This window comes from Heliangelus exortis, chromosome 23 (genome assembly GCF_036169615.1).
Source record: "Heliangelus exortis chromosome 23, bHelExo1.hap1, whole genome shotgun sequence".
In the NCBI taxonomy this organism is placed as follows: domain Eukaryota; kingdom Metazoa; phylum Chordata; class Aves; order Apodiformes; family Trochilidae; genus Heliangelus; species Heliangelus exortis.
Genome location: NC_092444.1, coordinates 7,119,678 through 7,136,635, shown reverse-complemented (window position 1 = coordinate 7,136,635; position 16,958 = coordinate 7,119,678). Strand labels below are relative to the sequence as shown.

At 49.1% G+C, this 16,958-nt stretch overlaps 1 protein-coding gene across 2 annotated transcripts in view; it reads left to right on the top strand.

The window, feature by feature from the left end:
- The window catches only part of SKI (SKI proto-oncogene), a 103,036-nt gene that overhangs the window by 81,185 nt on the left and 4,893 nt on the right, over positions 1-16,958 (top strand). Inside the window, exons 3-8 of one of the 2 annotated variants that reach the window (XM_071767010.1) lie at positions 820-861; positions 6,056-6,181; positions 6,631-6,746; positions 8,067-8,341; positions 8,687-8,988; positions 11,254-11,484. In XM_071767010.1, the coding sequence (XP_071623111.1) occupies positions 820-861; positions 6,056-6,181; positions 6,631-6,746; positions 8,067-8,341; positions 8,687-8,988; positions 11,254-11,484 (1,092 nt within the window). The remainder of the gene's footprint in view (positions 1-819; positions 862-6,055; positions 6,182-6,630; positions 6,747-8,066; positions 8,342-8,686; positions 8,989-11,253; positions 11,485-16,958) is intronic. The other variant, XM_071767011.1, reaches the window with a different exon arrangement.

The window sequence follows — 16,958 nt, the reverse complement described above, 5'->3', positions numbered from 1 at the left end:
GGAAGATGGAAAGTCTGGACTTCTGCCCAATGAAACCAAAATTGTAAAAAAAAAGAAAAAGAAAACAAATGCTACATACACTCCCTAGAACTGCCACTGCAGTGTGGTAGGTTTTTTTTTTTCTCTTTTAAGTATATACAGTAGACAAGCAGTAAATCTTCTTACAGCTCCACAGAACAGCATTATTTTTAGCTTTTTTTATTATCGAGACAACCCTTCATAGCTTTCAATCTCTAGCTGAATATATTTATTTTTTTTAATCCACATGAAAGTGCAGTCCCTATAAAGACCTCTAATTCCTTATTAATCATTTCTGGACCACGTCACAAAGAGGCTTTAGGAAGCAAGTCTCCTATCCATGGGCTGGTGAGCTTCTGAGGGCTTAAAGGCTGCAGACAAAGGGCCCTTTTTCCCATATTTAAGATACTTCTCATTTTGTACTTATTTTTTCAGTTTGATTTTTAACTAGAATCTGATAGAAGGCAACCAGAGAAGCACAGAGCACACTCCACTCATGTGGTTCAGCCTGTTCTGGGGCTGACTCAGGCCTCTGGTTCAGAAAAGCTCCATGTGGAGAATTCTGAGTTCAGTTCCCAAGTTGAGGATTTGTGGTCTCAGTAACCTCCACAGTAGCTCTGAATACTCATTGCTGGGACAGGGACATTTCCTCTGAAATGCCACTTCTGAAATGCTGCTGGGCAGCACCAGCAGGAGCCTGAACCACCCCTAAGGCTCTGAGAGGTACAAGAAGGAAGAGTTACCACACTGTGCCAGGACTTCATTCTGTTTGAAATAAGACTTTGCATCCTTTTCTTCCAGGTAAAAGCAGAAGATAAACCCCATAGCACCCTTTACAAATGGGTAAGTAATAGCACCCACTTTATAGCCCCAGGTCAGCTGAGTTTAGGTAACTGATCCATGGTCACAGGAGCTACCAGGCATTGCCTGTGGAGTAGCTGCTTGGGTCTGCTTTCCATCAGTCCTCTAGGAAGATGCTTTCAGAGCTTCTCATACTTTACTGAATAGTTGTGCAGGTAATGAGTAAGCAGCTCTGCACTCTTCTGCTCCCAACATTTCACTTTTTGTAGTGTCTTCTCTTCAAGGAAATGTTGATAAAGCATGAGAAGCTTTTGCCCAGGGATGGTTAACAGCTCAGTTGCCAAATCAAATAAGAAGCCCCAGCAGCATTCTCACACGCTTCACTTGCAGATGCCAGAACTGAATGCAGTACACTTGCCTGGAGAGGTAGTTTTAATCCATCTTACTGTGTATAGGAGTTTTTTGGCTATTGGATGAGTTTATTCTTGAGAACAAGCTTGTGTTGGTGAAATAAACTTGGCAAAACCTGGAGTTTAAAAGGAGCACCTCAGTAGCACGAGTCCTCCTGGCTTTCAGAGTGGTTTTGCTCTGATACAGTTTGTGAGCTTTTGAAAATGCCACTTGTCCTGCCTGGATTCTGACACTGAGGAGCACCTCAGGAGGGTGACAAGGATTGTTGACTGAACTCCTACCTGTGTCCTCTACAAAATCACCCTTCCTAGCTGATTGACCTAGGGAGCAAACCACAGGAGTCGGGATGATCTCTGACTCTCCGTGGCCAGCTCTGCAGATGTGCTCATGGCCAACAACCTCCTGTGCCTTCACCACCCTCTGAGGACAGTTCTGGTTTAGCTGTTTGCCTGAATTCCAGATTCCCTTGGAATCTGAGGTGGCCAGATGGTAACTTTTAACAGAAGAAATGTAGCAAAATAACCACCAGCTCATTTCTAATCCAAGGCTGAGGGAGGTGGGGGGCAGACCCTGCTCCCCAGTACAGACCAGTGGAGCTCACGGTGCAGCTTTAGCCTGCACACCAACACAGGCATTTGATGGGTGGTGAAGCACAGTGGCTATCAGCTTTCAGCTCTCTCAGTGTATTTTTATCTTCTGGTGTCTGACACATCTTGAACCCAAGCCCTCTCTCTCTGGGGTTGCTCCCTGGTGGTATCAGACCGGCGTCTGGGCTTGTGGTTTCTGCCCCTAATGAGAAAGCGGCTGAATTTTCACACCCAGCCAGAGCATCAGCTGGGACAGGAAGCTCCACCCTGGCTGATGGGTAACTGAACTCAGCTCTGTGCAGGGGCTCCCAGCTTCAGCAGGGTGCTGCCTTGCTCTCCAGAGATTCACACCAGGTTTTGTTGTTTTGCCTGCTCTGGCTGCAGAGGCTTTGCTGGCTGCTAGACCTTTCTGATTTACACCTGACACAGGAATATGAAAGTGAATTCTTAAGCCTCCCAGTATTTCCCCAGTTCATTCAAAGAGACTGACATACAGATTCCTGTGTGTTGGGATAGTTGTGGGGGACATTAAATCTTTCATTTCTAAAGATACCACAGTGCCATGAGCCCTGCTGCTTTGGTGTCTGCATTTCCAATCCCTTGTTAAAAGGAGCAGCCTGAGCCCAGGCACAGATTCCCCAGACCCATCCCAGTGTCTGCCCAAGCTCTGTCCCTGCACCCCTTGGGCTTCCAGGCAGGGGGGGCTCATAGCCCCCAGCACAGTGAAGGCACTGCAGCCCCAGGCTGGCACTGCACACTGCAGAGCAGAAAAGCAGGAGTTTCCATCCCATCAGTGAGCACTCCCAAACTTAACATTTCAGAGTTTTTTCTGAGCTGATTTTTCCATATTATGTTGCAAGGAAAAGTAACATTCAGGTGTGATGCTGGGCTGGTGCTGCTGGTTCTGCTCATCCTGCTGAGCTCTGGGGAGGGTTTGTCTTTTTGAGAAGTAGAGGGGCAAAAATTCTTCCTCCTCATCTCATGGCTTATTACTGTGAAATTTAATTGAAGTAGAAAATTTGATCAGACATGTCAACTGTGGCCCTGGCTGGCCAGAGGCCAGATTGGGCTGCTGAATTTCAGTTTGCCTTAAAATGGCTGACATGAAAGTTCACTTGCCCAAAGTTCTCCTTGGAATGTGCTTTTTAAATTTTTTCTATTTTTTTTTTCAGTAACATGATCAATCTTGCTGTATCTGTTTTCCCTCAAAAAAATCAATTGCTTCAGAAAAAAACAGCCCAAAAGCTTAAGTGAATGTTTCTTGTACCTTTCCTGGACCTGCTTGGTATCACGAGGTTTCTTACATCTGTGGGTTGGAGATTTGGATTAACAAATCCCTTTGCCCAGCTCAAAGCCCATTTGACAACAAGTTATTAAGTTGCCTGCAATTAAAACAAACAAACAAACTGAATAGGAAATAAGGAAATATTTATTTTGGTCCTCTAGGGTTTGGGTTCAAGTTTTGTGTAAGTCGTTTATGAACATGGCAAAGGAGTTTTATCAGGTTTTCAGCATTTCTGTTGCAAGTTTGTATGTTTTGTTAGTTGGCAGAGAGATAAAATGAAATCCAATCATCCAGGTTTGAGCCAATCCCAAGGGCTGCTGGCTGCTGGGGCTGGGTTGGAAGTGTCAGAGTGGGGTATGTTGTTGCCTGGAATCTGTCCTAGAGTGGGATGTAATGGGTGAGTCATGAGAAGATTTTCTCTTCAGTATCTTGTCTTGTTCCCTAAGAACCTTCCTGGAGTGGGGAGCAGATTTACTTCTGTGTCTCTGAGTGCCAGGAGGCTGCCCAGAGCCTGCACCCCAGGGCTTTAGCCCTGCAGCCAGCACTGCTCCTGGGGAATAACACTGAGGAGCCCTGTGCTGACCTGCAGGCAGAAGAATCCACACCCCCCACTTAGCACCTGCTTTTCTCTCCTCCTTTTATCACCCCATCCCATCAGTGGGGAGGGCAGAGCTGTGGTTCCCCCATGCACACCCCTTGTTTGCTGGTTTGTTTTCCTAGCAGCAGCTCCTGGTCCTGGCAGCATTTCCTGCATCCCTTCCCAGGTCCCCCAGAGCTGGTTGTGCTCAGAGCCCTCCTGAGCAGTGGTGTCAGCTTTGCCTTAAAGGGGAAAGAAGGGGGACAGTGGAGAAAGGTGGAGACATTTCTTTACATTCTCTTCTTTTATTGAGCTATCTCCCTGGGAACCTTTCTAAAAGCTGGCACTTGCTCTTCTGTACCCAAACCCACTGGGTTTTGGTGTGCCCCGTGGTGCTGACCCACTCTGGGTGGGTGTCAGAGGGTGCTGGGTCCCCAGCCCTGCCTGCACAGAATGTTCTGCAGAGAGCAGAGCACGGATGCTGGGGGGGGGAAGGGGTTTCCATGCTGACTCTTGCCACCTGTTGCCTTTTCCATTCCAAGCCCCCCTTCCTCCCCACCCTCCACCCTGAGTTCCCCTCCCCACACAGCTCACCATCCCCAGTGGAGAGGGTTGGGATCAGGAGTCACTTGCCAAATACCTTTCTAATGCTGTCACTAATTCTGCACAGGCAGCATCTCTGAAAGCAAAACCAAATCTTTTCCAGTGCATTGTCCTGTGCTTGCTACAGAAAGCAGTTAGAAATGCCTTTGCTTAGGTGGGTTAGGGGAGGGACTGTGCCATAGCTGCTGCCAGGGCCAGCCCCAGGGAAACCTCAAGCTGTGCCCAAAGAATCCTCTGCAGATCCACTGGAGCTGGCATTTGGCACTGGCAGGGGCTAATTTTGTACTTGGGGTTACACATATACACACCCATGTCATTCTTCTTCATCTGCTACATATGGAAAGCTGCCCCGAGCTCCAGAGTGCCAGGGAATGTTTCACTAAAACCTCCAGACTTGGTTTGGTGCTGTTGCTGAGCACCCTGGGCTGCAGAGGCAGTGGTGGTGAGTGCTGCCAGAGGAACTCCAGGACCTCCCCAGGCAGTAGTTCCACCCTTCTGCCCTGCTTCCATCCCAGCACTGGGATGGGCATGGACACCAGCTGGGAATTTCCTCCTGATGAAGGTGTGCAGAAGGGATGTCACTGCTCTGGTCCCAGAGCTGATGGGTTTGCCTGGAGGTCAGCTGGGAGCCTGGAGAAGTGCATTTTAGCCAAGCTGCTTTCAGGTACTCTTCAGGTAAAGTCACTTAGATCCCAGTTTTCAGGGGTGAACAATCATTTGGAGAAGCAGTGTCTGAGTTCCCAACTTCAGATGCCTCAAAAGGGGCAGATTTTCAGGACACAAGACACTGGCTAGGAAGGTGCTTTCTGCCATTGGCACACAGACCTGGTTTTGAAACATTTCAGGCTCTCCAAATGTTGCCATGCCTGTGTTTGACAGACACACCTGGAGAAATACTTATTTGGCCACAAAAATCACAGCAAGGTGTAAGGGTGACAAAAAATTAATGCAGATATGAACCAGCCTGAATGGGGCAATGGGAAGGTTAGGAATTGCAAAAAGAAGAAGGACTAGAAGGTGAGGTGGTCTGTTTCTCTAATTATTTCTGGTCCTGATGCAGCCTAAGGTCCAGAACCTTCTCCCTCCCTGCTCACAGAGGTGTTTGTGCTGGCAGGGCTTCCAGCTGGGATCCCCCCTGCACCAGTTAAACCAGTAGTTACCAAGATTTTTGCAAGCCACGCTGGGACTATAGGAATTTTATTCCTTCACAGTGTTGAAGGAAAGGGGTTTTGCTTGCCAAAGGGCTTTCTTATGCTTGAGGATGATTTATGGGCCAAGCTGAGCCACTTGTGGAAAAGGCAAAGCAGCTCTTGGCAGCACCCCCAGAATCCACTGCAGCTGTGGGGTAGTGAAGTCATCCTCATAACAACCACTGCAAACAGAATAACAAAGTCTGTTCTGTTCTCCTTTAAAATAATCTTTCCAGTTCAGCACCCACATTAAACCTTACCTTTCTGCATACAAAAATAATAAAAGGCAGATAGTTCTCTGCAGTGTGGGGTGAATGTCTCACTTATGTTACTGCCTATCACTCCTGCACCATCTCCACTTTATCAGTGTTTTGAGGGAAGGAATGAAGCTGCATTATGTCATAGTTTGTGTCTGTCCCTTGTTCTCACTCCTTTGTTTCTTCTTAGGTTTAAAAAGGCAGGGAAAATCTCAGTGTTCCTTTCTTCTAAATACAAAAATTGCTTTTGCCTTATAACGTGCTTCTAAGCTGATTGCAAAATGATTGATATTATCTTTGATTTTTCCTGCCTGTTGTTGTTTCAGGTCCCTTCAGATCCTCCTGCTTCCAAGAAGCCCAAAATAGATGACTCTGCTTCCCAAGCTCCAGCTTCTTCTGAGAAGGAAAAACAGTCCAGCTGGTTACGGTCCTTATCCAGTTCATCTAACAAGGTGACTGCTGAATTTTGTTATCAGAAGAGATCAAATTAGCATGTAGTATCCCTCTGCTGAAACCATGAGAGAAAGAACTTGCCCAGGCTTTCTAACTTAATAACATTTCTACCCTTTTCCTGGTAAACACTGAGCTATTCAGTCCTCCCAGTTTCTTTGCCATCCCCCAGTGCTCACTGACCTTGATCATGACAATGAATTCCCCTATGCCTTTGAGGTACAAGAGTCCTGAAGGACTCAGGAGCTTTTTGCAGTCTTTCTGCACATGAAAACCGAGTGAGCTCTTAGAGGAGAGCCCTTCCCTCTGCCAGGGGAGCCCACTCGGTAGGTAGGAGCTGGCCAGGGGGAGGATAGCTTCAGGGTGAGTCCCGGAAGGCCTCACCAGCACTGCCTGGTGATTTACAGCCGGGACGGTTGTGTTGATTTCTCTTTCCTTGCCCTCCCCCCAGAGCATCGGCTGCGTCCACCCCCGGCAGCGTCTCTCCGCCTTCCGGCCATGGTCCCCGGCGGTGTCTGCCAACGAGAAGGAGCTCTCCTCCCACCTCCCTGCCCTCATCCGAGACAGGTAGGAACGGGACCCCCGGGGGGCAGGGCTGGGGGCACCGGGTGGGTTTGTGTTCTGTCCTTCAGTCTTGATTCAGCATCTGCAGCAGGGGAGCAGAGCCCTGCAGGTCTGTGCCTTCCCCGAGGTTTTCTTGGGTGAGATGTCCCATCACAGCCTGACATGAAGACTGCTTCTGAGAACTGGGGATCAGTGTGGGCTGCAGTCACCAGGAGTTCTCAGGCTGCTCTGGTGATTGAGTTACTGTCCTGGGGCAGGTGTCAGGGACCAGCTGGCAGTTTCCAGGCAACTGCCACTTGGGGACTGCAGCAGCTTGGGGACAGTGGCCGGGCAGCCTGTCGCCAGCACAGCTGCCTCTGGGTCACAGCACCCTGGGGGGACAGCACGGGGCCCCCCCTTCCCTTTCTGTGGTCCTGGGGGTGATGGCAGAGCACACGTGGTGGGAACACTGGTGTTGCAGTCAGAGAGTGTCAGGGAAATGATGGATTCCTTCACCAGACCTGAACTCGTGGGTCTGAAGAATCCTTGTGCCAGATTTCTGCCTCAGTGTAACAGCTTTGTGGAAAGTTTGACTAAAGTGGTCAGGTGTTTTTAGGGAGTGCTGTGGAGAAGAAATTTTGCTGCCCTTGTGAACAAGTTTCTTAGAAGCTGTGGGGATTGATTAAAAAGAAAAAAAAAGAAAAGGAAAAAAAAGGAAAAAGGAAGAGAAAAAATAAAAAGGAGAAGGAGATGAAAAAGGAAAAGGAGAAGGAAAAGGAAGCCTACCAGCATACCCCTCCTTTTAAACAGATCTTGCAGGGAGAGAAGGGCTAAACTGCTGTAAGAGTGTGGCCTTGGCATCCCTGTGAGAGATTTAAGTGTAGGAAAAAATCCTTCAACAGGCTGAGGAGAAGTTGATGTTTATGACTGAAGATGCTTCGTATTGCAGAGGCTGAATTGAAGCTGCAAAGACAATCTTTGCTGTGTTTTTTTCAGAATTCTAAGTGTTTGGTATTATGGTATTACAGTAGGTACAACAATAATGCATCATGGGGAAACAGCATTGTGGTTTTTAGACTTGGGCAGATCCCATCTCTTTGGTGCTCCTGGAGTGGCTCTTTGAGTAGGATCCCTCCTGAGCCAGGGGGAGATGAGCTGTACAAATCTCTGTGCTCAAAGGAGTGCAAAGCACTGAGCAAATATATAGGCAGATTCTTAGCTGGTGAAAACCAGTGGAACTTCCCAGTGTGTGTCCTGCAGTTTCCATGTGACACATGGATTGGGAAGCATTTTCAAGACAAGATGATGACTATTTTCTCCTTCCTTTCACCTCCCTCTCTGCAGTTTTTACTCCTACAAGAGCTTTGAGAATGCTGTGGCCCCCAATGTGGCACTTGCACCTCCAGCCCAACAGAAAATTGTCAGCAACCCCCCCTGTGCCACCGTGGTGTCCCGGAGCAGTGAGCCCCTCAGCACCACTGTGCAGCCACGGAAGAGGAAAATTGCTGCAGAGAACACAGCTGTCCCAGAGCCTGCAGCCCCTGTTGCAGCCACAGTCACTGCCCCTGAGGAGGATAAAGAATCAGAAGCTGAAATTGAAGTAGAAACCAGGGAAGAATGTAAGTGACAGTTACATCTGCCTTTATTTTGGTTTATTTGTATTAGTTCTTTCCTCGGGAATCCACACCTGCCCTCACTCCCATGGAGAAAAACACTGCTCCTACAAATATTGCAGGCTCACAACTCAGAGGCAGTGGAAGTTGGTCTCTTCACTCAGTCAGTTTTGCATTTTCATCACATCTCCAGTATCAAAGTATGCACTGAGTATTTTCTTTCTTCCATTTTTGTCATCGAATACTAACAAAACAGGACTGGTTTATTGACTATTGTCTCCTCGGTGTATTTTGAGTTCTATTCATTTGTGACATTTTTTTTAATTAATTTTCAACTTTTTTCTTTTTCAGTCACCTCCTCCTTGTCCTCCCTCTCCTCCCCATCCTTTACTTCATCCAGCTCTGCCAAGGACATGAGCTCTCCCGGGATGCAGGCCCCAGTCACAGTCAGCAGTTCATATGAGGTTGCAGCACACTCTGACTCTCACAGCAGTGGCTTGGAAGCTGAGCTGGAGCACCTCAGGCAGGCCCTGGACAGTGGCCTGGATACAAAAGAAGCCAAAGAGAAATTCCTCCACGAAGTTGTGAAAATGAGAGTGAAGCAGGAGGAGAAGCTGAACGCTGCCTTGCAAGCCAAGCGCAGTCTGCATCAGGTGAGGCTGCAAAGTCACCTCCTGCATCTGCCCCCTGCATCTCCTCTCCCAGCTGGAACCACGTGGTGGTCTCACCTCAGGAAGAACTGTCTTGGTTTTTCCCAAATAGAAACAGCCTTTCCTGGGGTACTGTTTGTAAATTCAGACAGGAAACCCAAGTCTCCAAGAACCATTCCTACATTTTAAGCTTGCCACCTGTCTTTGCCTTAGGGTGTAAATCCATGGTTACCAAAATCAACAGCTTTCCATTCCTGAGAAAATCTTGTAGTCCAGCACAGTTTATTGTGTTTTCATTGTACTGATCCAGAATAATTTCTGTCCTTACAGAGGCTTTATTTGTAATTTTAAAAGATTGGTAACAATCCTGCTGTGGCCCAGCTGAGGGGAGGGTGTTCCTGGGACACTGAGAGCTCTGGTGAAGAGCCTGAAACACTGATCCTGGCCAAGCTTTCCATGGGCCATCTTCTGCTGAGGGTTTCTTACTTCATTCAGTGAAGCAGTTCTTATTTCTGAAATCCTGGGTGCATTGGTCATAGCAAAGCAAGGGTGATCTGCCAAAAAAGAGCAGAGATGTACTGGCCATTAGCAAATCTGAGCAGAGTGGTGGAGGAGATGTTTTTCTTTGAGCTGGGGCAAAAGTAATAGATAAAACTGGAGGCAGGAGCCAAGGCAGAGGTGTCTGTGTCCTCTGTGTGTGGAGCTTAACAAACTAGAGATGTCATCCATGAGGTACAGCTGGGGAACCACCTGAACATTTCTAGGTTGTTCCATCTAGGAAAAAAACCCAAACTACCCAGGAGTAGATTCAGGAGTTGTATGAGCAGGCAGGAGGTGAGAGATTGCATTAAGTGTGTAGACATGAGCACAGCCAGGGAGGCTGAGAGATCTGTTCAGCTGAGCTGCTTGTTCAGTGTCTCCTTCAGCAAGTCACTTCATCCCCTTGTGCCTCAGTAAATGTATCTTTTATTTTATGTATTTAAAAGTAAATCCATATTTAGGGCTATTTTTTTAAATACCTAAGCTAAACACACAGTGTGTACTTCAAGTGGGAATCCCATGGCATGGTTGTGAAGCAGAATGGAGTGTTGGGTGTGTCAGGGTGAGAGGGAAGGTGGGGATTTGGGCATCACCTCCTTGGGGCAGTTGTGGTTTCCAACCCTTCAGCCCAGGCTGGGTCCTGCTGCAGGGCCAGGGCCAGGCTGAGCTGCAGTGTCCTGGCTGGGAAGTGAGGTTGTCAGAGAGAGGATTTCCCATGACCCCAGTGCAGTGTTACTGAACAGAAACACAGTGCTGAGGGGCTGCCTCTGACAGAGGAAATGCTGCTTCTGGGGGAAAAAAAAAGAACTTTAGTTTCTAATTTAACCATTTAGGAGACAGACCTTTAGGGAGCCAGGGTTTTGTGCTTATGATGAACATGTCTTTTAACAAAAGCTTTTAAAAAACATGTGAGTTTTTTTCCTTTGTACCTTTAGGCTCCTTATCATTATCACCTCAATTAACAGCTCTCTGCTGATCTGGGGTCTCAAAGCAGCAGCTCCTGTTGGGAACCTGGGCAGTGGGGGTGGCAGTTCCCAGAGCAAGGCATGGTTTCATTTAGCCTCAGGTTTTAGCCTGGACTTTTCCAGATGTTGTGAGGGAGCACTCCACTGGCTGCTTGCCAAGAGACTTGGGGCCACACTTCAGTTACCTGCAGCAAAACAAAACTGCCCCGAGTTCCAAGCTGCACAATTTGTTTTTTCTTAGACTTTCCTCAGGTGGGTTTTTTGGGGGGGTCTTGATAAGAAATGGAACTGCTTCCTGATTCCTTCAGCAAGAAGTCAACTTCCTATTCAGCTTTGCTGTCTGCAGAGGGCATTCACAAATGGCATTTCCCAACCGTGGGGTGGTTCAAGGCAGGAGGTACAGTTGGGTGGTTTGAAACTTAGATTTTATTTTTTTTTTTAAACTTAGATTTGAAACTTAGATGCAGAGCACATTGTGAGGAGCTCTCTCCAACTGCAGTTCATCTTTATTCAGTCACAGATGGTCACAGCTATTTTGCCTGACAAAGCAAAATGTGGCTGCAGCATGCAGCTCCTTATTATCCAAGAATTTAGGGGATCTTGAGCACAGCATCTCGTGGAGATTTAAAGGGGAAAAATCTCAGAGTTCAGAGTGAGGTTTGGACACGGGGGTCAGCAGCGAGAGAAGGGGGGAATTCCCTCTGGATCCCCTCATTTCCAGGCCTGCCTCAGCCCTCACAGGGTGACTGCTTTTGTGTTCCAGGAGCTGGAGTTCCTGAGAGTGGCAAAGAAAGAGAAACTGAGAGAAGCAACGGAGGCGAAGCGCAACCTGAGGAAGGAGATCGAGCGGCTGCGGGCTGAGAACGAGAAGAAGATGAAGGAGGCGAACGAGTCGCGGGTGCGGCTGAAGCGGGAGCTGGAGCAGGCCCGGCAGGGCAGGGTGTGTGACAAGGGCTGTGAGGCTGGAAGGCTCCGGGCCAAGTACTCAGCACAGGTGAGACACACACCTGAGGGGCTGCAGCTCTGCTGGGATGGGGTGCTCAGGGTGTCCTCTCCTGCCAGGGGCCTCGCTTGGACACCAGCGCGGCTCCTGCCTGTGCTCTCTTTGCCCCGCTTACAGGCAGTGTCAGCCCCTGAGCTGTGCATATTGCTCAGTTAAAAACTGTTCACTGAGAACTAAGACAAACGTTGGACACTGCGTGGGTGTGTAGTGAGAGGACGAGGGGAAATGGTTCCAAACTTTTAGGTTGGACATCAGGAAGAAATTCTTTACAGAGAGGGTGGTGAGACACTGGAACAGGTTGCCCAGGGAGGTTGTGGCTCCCCCCTGCCTGGAAGTGTCTCAGGCCAGGCTGGATGGGACCTTGAGCACCCTGGGCTGGTGGGAGGTGTCCCAGCCCATCCAAGGGAGGTGGAACTGGATGAGCTGTAAAGTCCCTTCCAACCCAACCCATTCTATGATTCTGTGATTCTATTTCAGTTCTGCTTATGCTCTGTTGGTACTGCCAGTGGGTAGGGATCCATTTCAGTACTGCAGATATTAGGCAGAGCCACTTTCTCTAACAGTATCTTCCCCTGCAGATCAGCCTAGACCTACAGGGACTTATTTTTAACTAGGGAAGAAACCAAGGCCCAAAACCAAAAAGCAAACTGCAGTGCTGGGAGGGAGTGATGTTTACAGCTGTAAAGCGTAAGAAGAGCAAACTGTCAGGTCTAAGAAAAGGCTCCCAGTTTGATCTCAGTGAGAGTTCTAGGAATGCAGGAACATGTTGTTACAAGCAACATGTATGCTTTAAGCTTTTGACCTAAAAATCCCTCCCCGCCCTCTCAGCATCAGATTCTCTGCTAACAGAAGATTCTGAAGTTTATTCAAACCACCCAAAGCCAAGTGAACCAAGAGCTGGGGCTGCACATCCTGAGGTCACCTTGTTGTGTCTGTGTTGTGGAGTGCCAGCCCCTCCCCTGCTCAGTGACCCTGCAGAGGCTGAGCTGGGAGCAGAGCCACCACCTCCTGGAATCCTGTGGGAAACAGCCCCAAAGAGGAGTCCATTGCCTTCCCCTTCCCCCAGTAAAGCAATCCCAGCTGCCCAGTAATGCATTTCCTATCAAAGGGCACAGTCCCACACCCACTCTTTACCCCCCCATCCCCTCTCTAGAGCGAGGGGCTCCCAAACAGCCCCCTCCTCATAGCTCAGCTCCTTCCCACCCCTGGCTGCCTCCCCTGGGGTCCTGCTCTCACCTCCTCTTCCCAAAATTCCCCTCCCTTTAGCCCCAAGCTAAAGGCCTGGCTGAGAAAGGCACAGAGAGAAGCTGAGGGTCAGCAAGCACGAGTTGACAGTTCTCTGGGAAAAAACGGGGCACTGTTGCCTAAATCCAGGGAAAAAGGAAAAGCAAAAGCAGCAGCACTCATCAGTCCCTGCTGCTGAGGCCCAGGGGCAGTGGTGCAGTGGTGTGGGCTTCCTCCCCAGCATCCCAGGAGGGGAGGGCTCCCTGATAAGAGGTGTCCAGACTAAACAGCTGCTGCCTGGGGCCCCGGGGCTGCCTTCTCCTGGAGCAAAAGAAAAAGAAAAAAATAAAGCAAGGCAGCAGCAAGTGCAGCTGAAAGGACCCCAGAGGCCCCAGGCAGAGCTGTGCCAGCTGCAGGGGTGTCCTCCAGTGCTCTGGAAGAGGTGTGAATGGCTTTGACAGCATCTCCTGACACATCCCCTCCTTGTCAGGGAGTAAAAGAGGTTTCCTAATAGGAGGGGGTAAAGTCACCTCAAAAAGTATTCAGGTACCTGAATGTCCTGCAGGTTTGTACATTCTAAGGTCACAAATGGCACATGTGCAGCATTTAGTGCTCTGATTGGGCAAAATACTTCAGGCAGCTGATGTCTCAGGTCTGGAGGAGCTGCTTGGCACTTCATAGAACAATACTTAAGTAACTTCAAAGTCTGAATTTTACAAGAAAGACATCAATAGGACCTAAGTCACGTATGAAATCTTAAAGCTTTATACATCCTCTTATGGGTAATTTGGAGTGCACACAGGGAGCTTGTCACTTGGGTTGTGTTTGTCACTTTTTGAGGCATGGGAGGAAATAACCTCAGGAATATGAATGTCTTTGTGTAAGTTCAAAATCCCAGCTGCTTTAAACCTATCAGAAAGCAATGCTTTTGTTATTCCCTTTCCCTTTCTTTTCCTTTTCCCTTTCCCTTTCCCTTTCCTTTTCCCTTTCCCTCTTTCCCTTTCCCTTTCCCTTTCCCTTTCTTTTCCTTTTCCTTTTCCCTTTCCCTTTCCCTTTCCCTCTTTCCCTTTCTCTTTCCCTCTCCCTCTCCCTCTCCCTTTCCCTTTCCCTTTTTCATTCCCATTCCCTTTCCCTCCCTTCCCCTTCCCCTTCCCCTTCCCCTTCCCCTTCCCCATTCCTTTTCCCTTTCCCTTTCCCTCCCTTCCCCTTCCCCTTCCCCTTTCCCTTTCCCTTTCCCTCTACCTCTCCCTTTCCCTTTCCCTTTTCCATTCCCTCTCCCTCTCCCTCTCCCTTTCCCTTTCCCCTTCCCTTCCCCTTCCCCTTCCCCTTCCCCATTCCCTTTCCCTTTCCCTTTCTTTTCCCTCTGCCTCTCCCTCTCCCTCTCCCTTTCCCTTTCTTTTCCCTCTCCCTCTCCCTCTCCCTCTCCCTCTCCCTCTCCCTCTCCCTCTCCCTCTCCCTCTCCCTCTCCCTCTCCCTCTCCCTCTCCCTCTCCCTCTCCCTCTCCCTTTCCCTTTCCCTTTCTTTTCCTTTTCCCTTTCCTTTTCCCTTTCCCTCTTTCCCTTTCCCTTTCTCTTTCCCTCTCCCTCTCCCTCTCCCTCTCCCTTTCCCTTTCCCTATTTCATTCCCATTCCCTTTCCCTCCCTTCCCCTTCCCCTTCCCCATTCCTTTTCCCTTTCCCTTTCCCTCCCTTCCCCTTCCCCTTCCCCTTTCCCTCTACCTCTCCCTTTCCCTTTCCCTTTTCCATTCCCTCTCCCTCTCCCTTTCCCCTTCCCTTTCCCTTCCCTTCTCCATTCCCTTTCCCTTTCCCTTTCTTTTCCCTCTCCCTCTCTCTCTCACTCTCCCTTTCCCTTTCCCCTTCCCCTTCCCTTTCCCTTTTGCTTTTCCCTTTTCCCTTTCCCTTTTCCCTTTCCCTTTCCCTTTTCCATTCTCTTCCCTTTCCCATTCCCTTTCCCTTTCCCTTTTCCCTTTCCCTTCCCTTTTCCATTCCCTTTCCCTTTCCCTTTTCCCTTTTCCCTTTCCCTTTTCCATTCTCTTTCCCTTTCCCTTTTCCATTCCCTTTCCCCTTCCCTTTTCCCTTTCCCTTTTCCCCTTCCCTTTCCCTTCCCTTCTCCATTCCCTTTCCCTTTCCCTTTCTTTTCCCTCTCCCTCTCCCTCTCCCTCTCCCTCTCCCTCTCCCTCTCCCTCTCTCTCTCACTCTCCCTCTCCCTTTCCCTTTCCCCTTCCCCTTCCCCTTCCCTTTCCCTTTCCCTTTTCCCTTTCCCTTCCCTTTTCCATTCCCTTTCCCTTTCCCTTTCCCTTTCCCTTTCCCTTTCCTTTTCCCTTTCCCTTTCCCCTCCCTTTCCCTCTTTCCCTCTTTCCCTCTTTCCCTTTCCCTTTCTCTTTCCCTCTCCCTCTCCCTCTCCCTTTCCCTTTCCCTTTTTCATTCCCATTCCCTTTCCCTCCCTTCCCCTTCCCCTTCCCCTTCCCCTTCCCCTTCCCCATTCCTTTTTCCTTTCCCTTTCCCTCCCTTCCCCTTCCCCTTCCCCTTTCCCTTTCCCTCTACCTCTCCCTTTCCCTTTTCCATTCCCTCTCCCTCTCCCTCTCCCTCTCCCTCTCCCTTTCCCTTTCCCCTTCCCTTTCCCTTCCCTTTTCCATTCCCTTTCCCTTTTTCATTCCCTTTCCCTTTCTTTTCCCTTTCTTTTTCCCTTTCCCTTTCTTTCCCTTTCCCTTTCCCTTTCCCTTTCCCTTTCCCTTTCCCTTTCCCTTTCCCTTTCCCTTTCCCTTTCCCTTTCCCTTTCCCTTTCCCTTTCCCCCTCCCTTTCCCTCTCCCTTTCCCTTTCCCTTTTTCATTCCCGTTCCCTTTCCCTCCCTTCCCCTTCCCCATTCCTTTTCCCTTTCCCTTTCCCTCCCTTCCCCTTCCCCTTCCCCTTCCCCTTCCCCTTTCCCTTTCCCTTTCCCTTTCCCTTTCCCTTTCCCTTTCCCTTTCCCTTTCCCTTTCCCTTTCCCTTTCCCTTTCCCTTTCCCCTTCCCTTTCCCTTCCCTTTCCCTTTCCCTTTCCCTTTCCCTTTCCCTTTCTTTTCCCTTTCCCTTTCCCTTTCCCTTTCCCTTTCCCTTTCCCTTTCCCTTTCCCTTTCCCTTTCCCTTTCCCTTTCCCTTTCCCTTTCCCTTTCCCTTTCCCTCTCCCTCTCCCTCTCCCTCTCCCTCTCCCTTTTCCCTTTTCCCTTTTCCCTTTTCCCTTTCCCTCTCCCTCTCCCTCTCCCTTTTCCCTTTTCCCTTTTCCCTTTCCCTTTCCCTTTCCCTTTCCCTTTCCCTTTCCCTTTCCCTTTCCCTTTCCCTTTCCCTTTCCCCCTCCCTTTCCCTTTTCCATTCCCTTTCCCTTTTCCCTTTTCCTTTCCCTTTCTTTTCTTTTCCCTTTCCTTTCCTGCTTTCTAAGATCCATACACAGATGGGATGGGTTGGAACCCTTCATTTAACCCAAAACACAGGAATTTTTGATAACTGCTGATCTTATCTGATCGTGGTGTACAATTTTTAACCTGATGCAGTTTTGTTTTATTTTTCCTGATGTTCCCAGCCCTTGAATATTGGGGTTTTTGCTGCCTTTGTTGTCAGTAAGTGAGAAAAAGGCAGATTGAGTGGGGAGGCCACTGGGGAGGCTGTGGCCATCTGTGCCTCTGGCTCTGAGCTGGAACAAGGCTGCTGCTGCCCAGCAGGTCAGCTCTGTACTTCTTTGGGTCCATTTCTGTGCAAAGTTACTGCACATTTGGGCCTGGCCAGTCCCATTCCTGCTCTCTGAAATCTGGATTCTTATTTCTGAGGTGCTGATCTTCACTGCTGTGTCACAAAGGCTTTTGCTGGGCATTGAGGTGTGGCCATGGACACCTGGGTATGTTTCTGGTCACTCCCAGAAATAAGGATGGTGACAATCAGTGACAATCAGTGTGACCTGTGCACAGGTAGCTTGTAGTGTGCTCACTTTGTCTGCCTGAACAATTAACACAGTGAAGTTCAGTCACCAGAGCTGTGTTCCAGTTCCAGTTCCACTCTGAGCCCCTCTGGTTTCCATCCTCCTGTCTGGAACCTGAGCCACCAGAAAAGTTTAAGGACTCCAAAGAGTTTGTGCAATGAACTTGCGTGTGGAAAACTGGAATTCCTTCCCCACCTGTGGTCCTCTTAGATCTGGAAGTACCTGATGTTATCCCTCCTCTTCCTTTGGGCTCAAGTGCTCGTTGTGTCCAAGTCTACAAAGGTCCAACAGAAAT